This window comes from Drosophila mauritiana, chromosome X (genome assembly GCF_004382145.1).
Source record: "Drosophila mauritiana strain mau12 chromosome X, ASM438214v1, whole genome shotgun sequence".
Lineage (NCBI taxonomy): Eukaryota > Metazoa > Arthropoda > Insecta > Diptera > Drosophilidae > Drosophila > Drosophila mauritiana.
In genome coordinates, this window is record NC_046672.1 from 22084750 (window position 1) to 22099068 (window position 14319).

General features: G+C 42.2%; 2 protein-coding genes across 2 annotated transcripts; both read left to right on the forward strand.

The window, feature by feature from the left end:
* Positions 1-309: 309 nt before the first annotated feature.
* Positions 310-2658, forward strand: LOC117146445 (ubiquitin-like-specific protease 2; the record flags this gene model as incomplete). Its single annotated transcript, XM_033312661.1, has 3 exons — positions 310-683; positions 852-1093; positions 1289-2658. Coding segments are annotated over 3 exons (1986 nt in total), but the record flags the coding sequence as incomplete, so codon positions are not given.
* Positions 2659-6037: 3379 nt separating this feature from the next.
* LOC117148900 (ubiquitin-like-specific protease 1D) lies at positions 6038-8191 on the forward strand (the record flags this gene model as incomplete). The annotated part of the gene is made up of 2 exons (XM_033316608.1): positions 6038-6451; positions 6602-8191. Coding segments are annotated over 2 exons (2004 nt in total), but the record flags the coding sequence as incomplete, so codon positions are not given.
* Between the last annotated feature and the right edge of the window lie 6128 nt (positions 8192-14319).

Sequence of the window (14319 nt, forward strand, 5' to 3'; positions counted from 1 at the left end):
CTAGGAGTATTATTATTTTTATTTTTAGTTCTTATACAAAAAGATTCAATAAATAAAAAAAAAATTCATAAAAAAAGAAAAAAAAAATCGCATAAATCACACAGGTTGCAAAATGAAAGGAATATAGTGATCGAAGTCACCGTGTAAGGTGACTTCACCCATCCAGTGAACTTGTACATCAAGCAGCCCGAGACTTTGCAATCGTATTCTGAAACTTCAGTTTCAGATGAGCCCATAACGTTCATAACATTCATAACGTTAGCGTACATATGTTGTGTTGAATCGGCTCCGAAAATGGTAAGTCGAATCGCCCATAACGACTTCATTATAGTCTCCCGTCAATTGCTGATCAATCGAGCCGACACGGATAAGGACAAACGGAGTGCCAAGGTGCTCATTATCTACAGCACTGGAAAGCAGCACATCGTCACCTTCAAGCTGCCCATCCATGCGTTTACAGTGCAAAAGCTGTTTCTCAAGATGAACCTTCATATGGAGGATAACATCACGATTGATTGCATGGAGAATGCCGGTGGTATTATCCATTTGGTGGTCTCTGTGGGATTCGCCATCGGTGATACCATTGCCGATAAGATTGCCAAGGCGGAGGAGTTCTACAAGAAGGTGCATCAGTCCAGGGCGTCCGCTGATGCCGCTCCTCGCAACGCGGTGCCCGTTGAAGAGCCACCATCTCTTCCGGTTGTCAAGCCATCGGGGGTCTCGGTGGGCTTCGCCATCGGTGATACCATTGCCGATACGATTGCCCATGCAGAGGAGTTCAACAAGAAGGTGCATCAGTCAAAGGCGTCCGCTGGTGCCGCTCTTCCCAACGCGGTGCCCGTTGAAGTGCCACCATCTCGTGCGGTTGTCAAGCCATCGGAGACTTCGGTGGCCAACAATGGTTGCCAGCCATCTGCAACCAAAGGCAAGAAGCACAAGAAAAGACATCGCGCTCCGGGAGACACCAATGCTGACAAAGCGATATCGTCGGCGAATCAAGACGCCAATACTCCCAAGACCAAGAAACAGAAGAAGTGTCATTCTGCAGAGGACAGCAATGGTTATCAAGTTGCTGGTGCTCAAGACAACCCAGGTTCATCTGGCAATAAACAGGGAAGTCAAACCCCTACGGGTAACACCTCAAATTCTCCAAAGAAGAGTAGTACTGCCCAAGTGATATCGTCGGTGGATCAAGACGACAATACTCCCAAGACCAAGAAACAGAAGAAGTGTCATTCTGCAGAGGACAGCAATGGTTATCAAGTTGCTGGTGCTCAAGGAAACCCAGGTTCATCTGGCAATAAACAGGGAAATCAAACCCCCACGGGTAACACCTCAAATTCTCCAAAGAAGAGCAATGGTCTCCAGGGCGTGCAACCAGCTGGAGACGCTGTCGCAAGCTCCCAGTCAATCCAGTCGAAGGACCAAGTCGCACATGCCACTGTTAGCAAGAAATCGGAAGAGACAGCTGGTGGATCTCAATCGCGGGTGCAACCGAATGTTGCATCCATACCGGCGCCAGCCGAGAAAGCAACTAGTGACACTATACCCACACCTGCAGAACGCGCAGAGAAGAGTCGCCTGCGCCGGAACATCAACTGGATAATAAGCAGGGACTTTGACGATGAAGTCATTGTGCTGTTGAGCAGCGAGGATGAGGAGACCACCGCCGCCGCCAATGGCCAAACAGAGGGAAGACTCTCCGTCGACGAGAATCCAACGCTTTTCACATATCCGCCCACCGGAACCGGTGGCCTGAGCATCACCATTAAGGACTATATGTGTCTCAAGGAAGGCTCATTTCTGAACGACATAATCATTGATTTTTATCTGCGCTGGCTAAAGAATGACATCATACCAGAGGGTCAGCGCGATAGGACGCACATCTTTAGCACATTTTTCCACATGAGATTGACCACAGAGACGAGTCCCAACAACACGAAGGAGCCGGTGGCCAAGAGGCGTCACGAAAGGGTAAAGAAGTGGACACGAACCGTGAATATATTCGAGAAGGATTTCATCATAATACCATTCAACGAGAAGTCCCATTGGATACTGGCCATCATATGTTTTCCAAACCTGAAGACTTCCGTGGTTAACCATGATGTACAGACACCCGGCGAAGACATTCCAATCAAACAGCCATTGATTCTCATCTTCGATTCGTTGGAGGGCAACTCACGCGATCGAGATATTGCCATATTGCATGATTACCTCAACTTCGAGTACAAGGCAAAGTATCCGAAAGAGCGGGCGCGCATCTTCAACGGGGATAATATGCCAGGTCTCATTGTGGAGGTGCCGCAGCAGAAGAATCTCACCGATTGCGGCCTCTATCTGCTGCAGTATGCGGAGCAATTCTTCACAAAACCCATCGTTAACTATAAGCTGCCCATTAGGGAGCTGATCGATTGGTTTGACCTGCTCACAGTAACCAAGAAGCGCGAGGATATCGCCAATCTCATCCAGAAGCTGATGAATGAAGGCAATCAGCAGGGCATAACTTTGCCCGTCATAAAGTTTCCCACACTGAATGGCATAATGGTGATGGATGTGGATGACGATAAGGAATGGGACACGGAGGAAGAGAATCAAACTATAAACCAATATAGTTTTGAAACCAGAACACCGCCGAAAAGAAGGCATACACTCCAGTAAACCACTTGTGAAGTGGCTGCTTCGGAAAATTATATTTTCACACAGAAGAACTGAAGACGACGACAACGCAATGCACACACGTTTGGAATACTAGGAGGAGCAAGTTACACGGAGGTGTGTTCACCAGAATTATAGGTTTTTTCCACCAAAAGCAAGAAAACTTTCATACACACACACACACACAAGTCACCAAAAAGAGCAGTGCGGCCAAAAAGACGATAAAGAGGCTACCTACCAGAGAGAGAGAAAGAGAGACACAGATCAGGATCACAGGATGAGCAGGATAAGCAGCATGAGCAGGATAAGCAGCATGAGCAGGATAAGCAGGAGCTGGATGCCAGGAGGTGGAGAATGGCCAAACATCAAGAAAAATTCTAAATTTAGAGTCACCAAATTAATAGAAAATATTTTTTTTTGTAAATAGCAAAATAAACGGTCCATAGGAACAATAAAAATAAGTCACGCAATAATCATAGCTTTATAGATAGCCAAAAATGAATTCTACTATACTATATGGTACTTAAGCGCGGTTATCAGCTATTTGGAAAATCAGCATTATACTCGACTCTAAGCCCACACACATACACAGACACACGCACACGCACACACATGGATCTCTTTGCATTGGTGTTGGGGTTCGGCGATAAGAAAATCGAGCCATTAAGTCGCGCCGGCGATTCTATAGACGCTCAGTTGCTTTGGAGCGATTCTTTGATGCAGACGAACGTCGGTCGGAGATTGCGGATTGTAATAAAAGAGCAAGCACAGAGAGAGAGAGAGAGAGACAGTTAATGAGACAGAGAGATATATATGCAGGTGGGAGCTTTGTATTACGCATACACTAGGGCTTGACTGTATAAGTACACATTGTAACGGAGTGCTACAATGTGCTTTTAAGTTATGATTATACAGTACAGTAATTAATCGATATGTGTGCATACTACAATACTACTTTTACAGTTTGGTAGAAAATCTTCTTTATTTTTATATATGTTTTTAGTTTTCTTATTCCATTTGTCTCTATATACATTTATATTGGGAATTATTTCTTTCTTTCTTTCTTTTTCTATTTTGTCAATGTTAGTCAAAAAAAAAAATTTTCTTTTACATTATTGTCTGCCTGAATCTAGCTATGGCTTCACGGGACATATTGGGTTAACAGGGCATAGTAGTTTATGCTCCATTTTACAATGTGTCTTGAAATTTTTCTTATATATATATATATATTTATATTTATTGTTAATTAGTTAATATTTTAGTGCTGCTGATGTTCATCTCCTGGTGTCAGGTGGGCGTCGCCGGGGGTGGCACGCTGATACTCCCTCGCTGCTGTCTATTTCTGGGCTGGTGATGATGTTGATGGCTGCTCACAAGTCCCCAGGCAGTGAGGACTCCAGACTCCTTCGCAGTCCGGGGCCAGGACATTTTAGCCTTCGTTAGTGCTGGTGCTGGTGCTGGACATGCCTTTGGTTTTGGAACTTCATTAATTATTGTTATATTTTTAGTATTTTCTGAGTAAGTTTTCTCGAGTTTTTGGGTCTTCAATTCTTCCTGATATTGAAGCAAGTGGTCTAGCTCTGCATGTAGCCTTAGAGCTTTCGACCAAACCGGTGGCGTTTGCTGACCGTATATTAGCCACCTTACGTGGGCTATACGTTTGTTCAGCTTGGTATTTAGACCGCCACGGTGTTTTCCCATAACTCAATACAACTCTACTCACTCAGATATTTCCTTAGTTTTGGCAATTGTAAGTTCCATGTAATGATTCCTCGGTCTTCTTCCTCAGCCTTCCAGTCCAGTTTTCCTCCAATATGTGTTTTTTATTTCGTTAATTTGTCCATCGTTGGACGACTGTCACGGTCGCCATGTAATGGGTCGTTCATTGATAACACAAGTCTTTTGGTTTTGATTGCAGCCGTCAGGCTGAATTAGGTTTTTATTTGATTTTTATTAAATTTTTGTTTGGCGGAAATGGTTCTGCCAGTTCAACGTCTTTACAGTGTCTGCGTTGTGAGTTTTGAATATATTTCGTCTTAGGCTAAGCCGCGTAGCTGCGCTGCCGGATACGCCAGCGGCGGAGCGGCTTTCTTATGTATGTATATCTTATATATCTAGGCTTATCGAGAGAGCGATCTATGTACTTATGTATTATGCATTTGGTCGGCGTGGGAATGCTGACCATGCACTTATACTTTGTAGCCTTCAAGTGTACGATCATGTTACATCCGCCTTGGGCCTTATTGGTTGCATAAACATAAACATAAACATAGAAACAAAGTGCTGCTATATGTTAGTATGCTATTATACTTAAATGTTCTTAATATTACATAGGCGCATACTAAACCAATGGCACCGGAGTTGTTCACTTAATACTTGAAACGTATCAGCGGAATTTAATTTTTTTAGGAAAGCGCTAGCTAATTATAAGGTATTTGCGGTATTTCGAAGAGCGTAAACTGGATGTAAATGTGGTTTCACTCAACCTTGACAATTGATGTATGCGTGTTGAGGTGTGTACTCATCTTAAAATCTGAAAAAAGATAAAGATTTTTTAGAAAATTCGAATAATAATTCTGGACAATATTTTTTTTATATTAGTTTATGTTTAATGCTCGTTTATGTTTCATTTGTGACGAGTGAATTTAGTGAACAGTTGAACTGGGCGCGGTGGTCCGTATTCTTCCTTTTTGGCCTTGGCCTACTAATGGTACGGTTGCCACACAATCCTCTGGGCTGCTTTCTCGGGTGCCTCCACACCACTCAGCCTATCCAGCAGATTACCACACACTTTAATCAGAGGTTACTTGGTTAATATTTCATTTACTTTCATTTCATTTATAATACTCTGTACTGCGATATCGGTAACTCCTCCCCCCCTGGAATGAAGTGACGGCCACATCGAAGGCATGGCCGAAACGTAATTTAACGGAATTTCCACAGGGGTGATAATGGTGCTTCTTCTTTCAACATCAGGGTCAATATTGTGCATATGGTATTCTCGTTTGACCGCGCGTTCACACTTCCGAGATCCTTCTGTTAACACTCCGACACTCGGCCTCCTTCCGCACGCGATCTCTCAGATGATTTTTGGATACTTGGTACGCCGTTTAAACAAATCATAAAATCGGGAGAAACCAAATTTTTGTGGTATCAAATATCGCATAAATCACACTGGTTGCAAAATGAAAGGAATATAGTGATCGAAGTCACCGTGTAAGGTGACTTCACCCATCCAGTGAACTTGTACATCAAGCAGCCCGAGACTTTGCAATCGTATTCAGAAACTTCAGTTTCAGATGAGCCCATAACGTTCATAACATTCATAACGTTAGCGTACATATGTTGTGTTGAATCGGCTCCGAAAATGGTAAGTCGAATCGCCCATAACGACTTCATTATAGTCTCCCGTCAATTGCTGATCAATCGAGCCGACACGGATAAGGACAAACGGAGTGCCAAGGTGCTCATTATCTACAGCACTGGAAAGCAGCACATCGTCACCTTCAAGCTGCCCATCCATGCGTTTACAGTGCAAAAGCTGTTTCTCAAGATGAACCTTCATATGGAGGATAACATCACGATTGATTGCATGGAGAATGCCGGTGGTATTATCCATTTGGTGGTCTCTGTGGGATTCGCCATCGGTGATACCATTGCCGATAAGATTGCCAAGGCGGAGGAGTTCTACAAGAAGGTGCATCAGTCCAGGGCGTCCGCTGATGCCGCTCCTCGCAACGCGGTGCCCGTTGAAGAGCCACCATCTCTTCCGGTTGTCAAGCCATCGGTGGTCTCGGTGGGCTTCGCCATCGGTGATACCATTGCCGATACGATTGCCCATGCGGAGGAGTTCAACAAGAAGGTGCATCAGTCAAAGGCGTCCGCTGGTGCCGCTCTTCCCAACGCGGTGCCCGTTGAAGTGCCACCATCTCGTGCGGTTGTCAAGCCATCGGAGACTTCGGTGGCCAACAATGGTTGCCAGCCATCTGCAACCAAAGGCAAGAAGCACAAGAAAAGACATCGCGCTCCGGGAGACACCAATGCTGACAAAGCGATATCGTCGGCGAATCAAGACGCCAATACTCCCAAGACCAAGAAACAGAAGAAGTGTCATTCTGCAGAGGACAGCAATGGTTATCAAGTTGCTGGTGCTCAAGACAACCCAGGTTCATCTGGCAATAAACAGGGAAATCAAACCCCCACGGGTAACACCTCAAATTCTCCAAAGAAGAGCAATGGTCTCCAGGGCGTGCAACCAGCTGGAGACGCTGTCGCAAGCTCCCAGTCAATCCAGTCGAAGGACCAAGTCGCACATGCCACTGTTAGCAAGAAATCGGAAGAGACAGCTGGTGGATCTCAATCGCGGGTGCAACCGAATGTTGCATCCATACCGGCGCCAGCCGAGAAAGCAACTAGTGACACTATACCCACACCTGCAGAACGCGCAGAGAAGAGTCGCCTGCGCCGGAACATCAACTGGATAATAAGCAGGGACTTTGACGATGAAGTCATTGTGCTGTTGAGCAGCGAGGATGAGGAGACCACCGCCGCCGCCAATGGCCAAACAGAGGGAAGACTCTCCGTCGACGAGAATCCAACGCTTTTCACATATCCGCCCACCGGAACCGGTGGCCTGAGCATCACCATTAAGGACTATATGTGTCTCAAGGAAGGCTCATTTCTGAACGACATAATCATTGATTTTTATCTGCGCTGGCTAAAGAATAACATCATACCAGAGGGTCAGCGCGATAGGACGCACATCTTTAGCACATTTTTCCACATGAGATTGACCACAGAGACGAGTCCCAACAACACGAAGGAGCCGGTGGCCAAGAGGCGTCACGAAAGGGTAAAGAAGTGGACACGAACCGTGAATATATTCGAGAAGGATTTCATCATAATACCATTCAACGAGAAGTCCCATTGGATACTGGCCATCATATGTTTTCCAAACCTGAAGACCTCCGTGGTTAACCATGATGTACAGACACCCGGCGAAGACATTCCAATCAAACAGCCATTGATTCTCATCTTTGATTCGTTGAAGGGCAACTCACGCGATCGAGATATTGCCATATTGCATGATTACCTCAACTTCGAGTACAAGGCAAAGTATCCGAAAGAGCGGGCGCGCAACTTCAACGGGGATAATATGCCAGGTCTCATTGTGGAGGTGCCGCAGCAGAAGAATCTCACCGATTGCGGCCTCTATCTGCTGCAGTATGCGGAGCAATTCTTCACAAAACCCATCGTTAACTATAAGCTGCCCATTAGGGAGCTGATCGATTGGTTTGACCTGCTCACAGTAACCAAGAAGCGCGAGGATATCGCCAATCTCATCCAGAAGCTGATGAATGAAGGCAATCAGCAGGGCATAACTTTGCCCGTCATAAAGTTTCCCACACTGAATGGCATAATGGTGATGGATGTGGATGACGATAAGGAATGGGACACGGAGGAAGAGAATCAAACTATAAACCAATATAGTTTTGAAACCAGAACACCGCCGAAAAGAAGGCATACACTCAAGTAAACCACTTGTGAAGTGGCTGCTTCGGAAAATTATATTTTCACACAGAAGAACTGAAGACGACGACAACGCAATGCACACACGTTTGGAATACTAGGAGGAGCAAGTTACACGGAGGTGGGTTCACCAGAATTATAGGTTTTTTCCCCCAAAAGCAAGAAAACTTTCATACACACACACACACACACAAGTCACCAAAAAGAGCAGTGCGGCCAAAAAGACGATAAAGAGGCTACCTACCAGAGAGAGAGAAAGAGAGACACAGATCAGGATCACAGGATGAGCAGGATAAGCAGCATGAGCAGGATAAGCAGCATGAGCAGGATAAGCAGGAGCTGGATGCCAGGAGGTGGAGAATGGCCAAACATCAAGAAAAATTCTAAATTTAGAGTCACCAAATTAATAGAAAATATTTTTTTTTGTAAATAGCAAAATAAACGGTCCATAGGAACAATAAAAATAAGTCACGCAATAATCATAGCTTTATAGATAGCCAAAAATGAATTCTACTATACTATATGGTACTTAAGCGCGGTTATCAGCTATTTGGAAAATCAGCATTATACTCGACTCTAAGCCCACACACATACACAGATACACGCACACGTACACACATGGATCTCTTTGCATTGGTGTTGGGGTTCGGCGATAAGAAAATCGAGCCATTAAGTCGCGCCGGCGATTCTATAGACGCTCAGTTGCTTTGGAGCGATTCTTTGATGCAGACGAGACGGAGTTTGCGGATTGTAATAAAAGAGCAAGCACAGAGAGAGAGAGAGAGACAGTTAATGAGACAGAGAGGTCGCGTGCGGAAGGAGGCCGAGCGTCGGAGTGTTAACAGAAGGATCTCGGAATTGTGAACGCGCGGTCAAACGAGAAGAAAAGGAGCAGTGCAAGCATCGGGCGGCAAGAAGCCCGAAGGACTCAGAAGGACGAATCACCACAAGCAAGTGGAGATCCTGGGAGTGGAGGAGAAGGATCTGACGTGTCGTAAGGATCATTGGAGTCAGTGGCCAGCGAAGGTGGTCCCAGGACGAGCGTTGCCTCGCCCAAGGACGATACACCCTGCACCATAACATCCTAAGTCCGTTCCGGCCGGCAGAAGGACCTTCAGAAGGAAAGGCAAGAAACTGCGACGAAGCGGGTTCCAGAAGGAGTGGAGTCAGTGGTCGGTACAGGTGGTCCCAGGACGAGCGTTGCCTCGCCCCAGGACGATACACCGTGCCCCATAATATCCTAGTCCCGGCCGGGCCGACTCGTCGTCCACGTCAAGGAGCCAGCAGTACCACGGAGGCAAGGCGTTGCAAGAGAAGCGCCGAAGAAGATCTCCGAAAAAAGTCAATCTCAGTTTTTGGCGTCCAGAATGGAACTGATTGTGCTTCTACTTTCCAGACTTAAGCTAAGCTAAATGTTTACAAAAGAATTCTAGTGTTCGTTGGCAACATGTATATATCGAAGTGCTGGTGCGGCGGTTCTTGTTTCTTAATCGAGAATTGTCGCAATCACATCCTGTCAAAGTGCTGTGTCTGCATTTGCAACATAGTAGCAGTTTCGAATCAGCTCATAAGGGCAATGACTGTTTTGGCGGCTTGGCGGGTGGTACCGAATCGTGTATACTCTGTACTGCGATATCGGTAACTCCTCCCCCCCTGGAATGAAGTGACGACCACATCGAAGGAATGGCCGAAACGTAATTTAACGGAATTTCCACAGGGGTGATAATGGTGCTTCTTCTTTTCAACATTAGGGTCAATATTGTGCATATGGTCAGGAATACGAATAATATATAAATTGTGAAGAGGTGACTTGTAGCCGAAGTCTTCATGGTGATGATGTCATCTTGGCCTGATAAGGCTTGTATATAGAGTTTGTGCAGGTTTATGTCTTCGAAAGTGTTTTTTATATTCATCTGCTCGAATGATCTTGTTTTATTATGAATTCGTTGATAGATTTTATCTCGTTTTCTGACAATATTAATTTGGGTATAAGATTTAACTTAGTTATTAAGATGCTTTCGGCTATGTTACTTATGTGGTTGTTTAAGACATCTATATTGAAATTAATTCTAGTGAATTATTGGAGTAGGTGTATTTCTTTATGCTCATCATTCAGAGTCTTGTAAATGTTGTTATTGTAATTCTTAATAAAATTGTTAATTGTTAGTTGCTCTTAATTAATGTGTTTTGATATATTCTCAATCCTTAGAATAGCTTCTTTGTTAAATAGTGTTTGTTTGTTGATTTTTTCTGTTATTTGATTTTCATTTTCTTGAACAACGTTAAACTTTTCGTCAATAGTTTTTTATTATGCTACCAAGACCGTTTACAATACCTCTTTTTTTCTTTCTTTGGGTAATATGTAAGGTATTTATTTTGGTTTTTAGCTGATCTATTTTGGCTCTTAAGCCGTTTATAATTTTATCTGAAACTCTTACTTCTTCTAGCTTATTAAGTGCTGCTTCAAAGTTCATAATATTTTCTAAAAGGTACTGTGTATTAATTTTGTGGAGTAAATGTTTGTATTACTGTATGACTCTTGCGTCTCCCAGGTCTATTTTTGCGATTTTGTCATACTCCTCCAGTGTTTGAATTTTGATAACTTTTGCCGTTACGCAGCAAAATCTGTAAAATATGACCAATATTACTATTTTGTTCTTCTCTTAATTTTTTCTTTATGACTTTGCCCTTTAACTGTTGTGTCAGTGGTTGCGAAATCCTTTATGAACTTCCTATAATAGCCAAGTAATGGCTATTAAATCCTAAAAAGGATTTAATTAGTTTTTGTGTTTGAGGCATGGGAAAAGCTTAAATAGCAATCAGTTTTTTGGGGTTGGGCTTTATGCCCGAATTGGTGACTACATGACCCAGGTACTCAATTTCCTTTTTGAAAAACTTGGATTTCTCCGGTAGGAGCTTCAAATTTGCTCTACTTAGTCTGTCAAATACTAGCTTCAGATCATTAGCATGTTTTGGAGTGATGCTGAAAAAAGTATAATATCGTCAAGATATATAAGACAACATTTACCGTCCAGGTCTGCTAGAATGTTATCCATCACCCTCTGAAAGTTTGCTGTTAGTGAGACCGGATGGCATTCTCACAAACTCGAAATGTCCTTCAATTGCCGAAAAAGCTGTTTTACTGATATCTTTGGGGTCCATTTCTACTTGGTGATATCCGCTTGCCAAATCTAGAGCTGTGAAATACTTAGCTCTACCAATGCTGTCTAGTTTGAAGGGTGCTATTGTGAAGGGTGCTATTTTAATGTTTAAGAAAAGAAGAGCTTAGCTTCTGCTCTGTTCGAGGTTCTTTATTTGAATAATCAAAGTGTGCTGAAGTTGGGTTCAGCTAACCCGCACATACATTCCATATATCTATGTATTCTTACTTACATTTATACATATACATATGTATGCAGAAGGCATTGACCACTTGAGCTGCAAAGTGCATGCTCAGCATTCCCACGCTCCGCGATCGGCTTATGTATAAGCGTTAGATCGTATTACTGGGGCGCTGGAGTGCTTACGTAGTTTTTGGTGGTCTTTTTGTATATTTATATTTATTATGACAAAGTGTCACAATGTATTGACGCTAAGTTATACCCAATCATTTATTGTATTGTTAGGGTAGATTAGTCCAATATGCTACACTAGGACATCGTTCATATTTGGCATAGGGTATTTGTCTTTTACGGTTTTCTCATTTAACTTTCTATAGTCTATTACCAACCTCCATTATTTGTTACCTGAAGCGTCAGGTTTTTTTGACACCAGAAAAATGGGTGCGCCCCATGGAGAGTGGCTGTATCTGATAAAGTCTTGTTCTAACGTCTTAGTGATCTGTCTTTGAATTTCCTGTCTTCTGGACTATACCGGAATGGCTTTGAATGTAGTGGAATTTCATCTGTAGTCTGTATTTTGCGCTTAACAAGATTAGTAAAAGTCAAGTTGTCCCCCTCTTGTTGGAACAATTTTGGAAACCTTTTACAGAGATTCTTTAATGCAGTAAATTCTTCTTCTTAGTTTGGTAATTATATTCGTTCTGTCTTGTGGGGTGTTGTTGCTAAACTCGGATATAGCATTTACCTCGATAAAATCGTTTCCGGTATATCTCAACCTGTAGTTTTGCGTCAAGACACAATTTCTGTTTATCTTGAGAAATGTTGACTACTTCCATAAAACTGGAGTTGTCTATATCTTGGTATAGACCTCCTGATATGAGTAGATTGTCGGAGATTTTTGTAGTTCCGTACCAGAATTCCCCGTTATCGATGGTGACTGGTAGCTTAACTATGTTTTTAGAAACTTCGTCTAAAACGTGTAGTTCTGAAGTTGTGTTATTTTCCGAGTGTAATTTAATATTGTAACGTTGAGTTTTTAGAATTGCTTTTGGAATGTTAACTGTTGCTCCTAACTTTTGTAAAATGTCCATCCCGATTAACCCATCAAAGAATGGGTGAAATTTGAATAGTATTAGTTGATAACGCGTTTTATCAGAAAATTATGCAAATACGGGTATTATTACTTTTTGAAAAACTTGATGCACGTTAAGTGCGGTTTTAATTGAGATTGGGTCGGACAAGTTAATTTTGTCTGTGTGGAATATCAACTCTGGGCTGATGAATGACATGGTCGCCCCTGTGTCTATTAGGAATTTTAGCGGATATCCAGATTTGAGGTGGATCATATCGAAATTCTTAACCATAATGTAATCTCCTACTTTGTACTGCGTATTTTCTTTTTCTTATTATTATATCCATTTTCATTATCCCTCTGTGCTTTTAATTGCGATTCTCTAATTTCACTAACATTATCTAACTCTTCTAATTTTTGTCTTAATTCATCAACAACTTTTCCCTTTTGTTCAATTCCAAACAACATCTTGCTGGGAGATTCCGCTACACTTCTTTGTTTGGTATTATTCAGAGAAAATTCTACGTCTTCAATAACTGCATCCCAATGCAATCCCTTTTCAATGTCTGTTAATTTCGCTATCCTAGGCCCTAATATTCTATTGACTCTTTCTACCTGTCCATTGGCCTGGGGTGAACCTGTCGCTATATTTATGTGTTTAATATTATACTCTTCCATACATTTTGCAAAATCTTCGGATGTAAAACAGGTCCCCCTATCTGATACTATAACTTTCGGCCTGCTATATGATCTAAAATAATCCTTTAAAGCTAGAATTACTTCCTTTGTGTTCGTTGTTTTTGTTGCGTATAACCTAACATATTTAGTGAAAACATCTATTATTACAAACAGATGTTTCTTTATTCTACCGTCATCTACCGGTCCATAATGATCGATATGTATTATCTCAAACGGCACGTTTCCCTTTGGGATGCTATGCAGCATTCCTTCTTCTTTTCCCGACTTCGGTGAAAATGCCACACATCTCAAACAATTTCCTATATGCCTAACAACTTTTTCTTTCATGTTCGAAAACCAATAAGTCTTAACAATAGCATCTATAACCTTATCTCTCCCTAAGTGACCTAATTCATTGTGATAATTATATAAAATGTTTTCTTCCATTTCGTCTGGTACACAAAACAACAATCTTCCACCATTTGCCTTCCTATAAAGTACACCATTTCTCATTTCAAATATTTTATCTTCCGTTTTCCCTAACTTTTTCCTAATATCTTTCAACTTTTCATCTTTTGCTTGACAAATAGTTAAATTATCTTCAAAACTATTAGTTTCTATCACTAATATGTTCGTATTTCTGCTCAATGCATCCACATGCTGCATATGCTTTCCTGCTTTATGAACTAACTCAAAATCGTACTCTAATAGTTCTAATGCCCACCTTGCAATCCTAGGATTTAATTCTACTCTATTTAACGTTAGAGTTAATGCGTTGCAATCCGTAACAATTTTAAATCTCTTTCCCTGTACATAGATTCTAAATCTTCTTAATGCATACAGGATGGCCATTGCACTATGGTCCAGAATTCGTTTTTTTGGCATAAAGTCAAAATTTTTATGTCAATATATCGTCCTTTAGCAATTATTTTCTAATAGAAAATTAATCATATAAATAAAAACCAAAAACAAAATTGACCGAAAGCTTCACTAAATCGTTTTATGAGCTTTTAAAGGTGAAGTGTTAAACAGCTGATTGAGAGA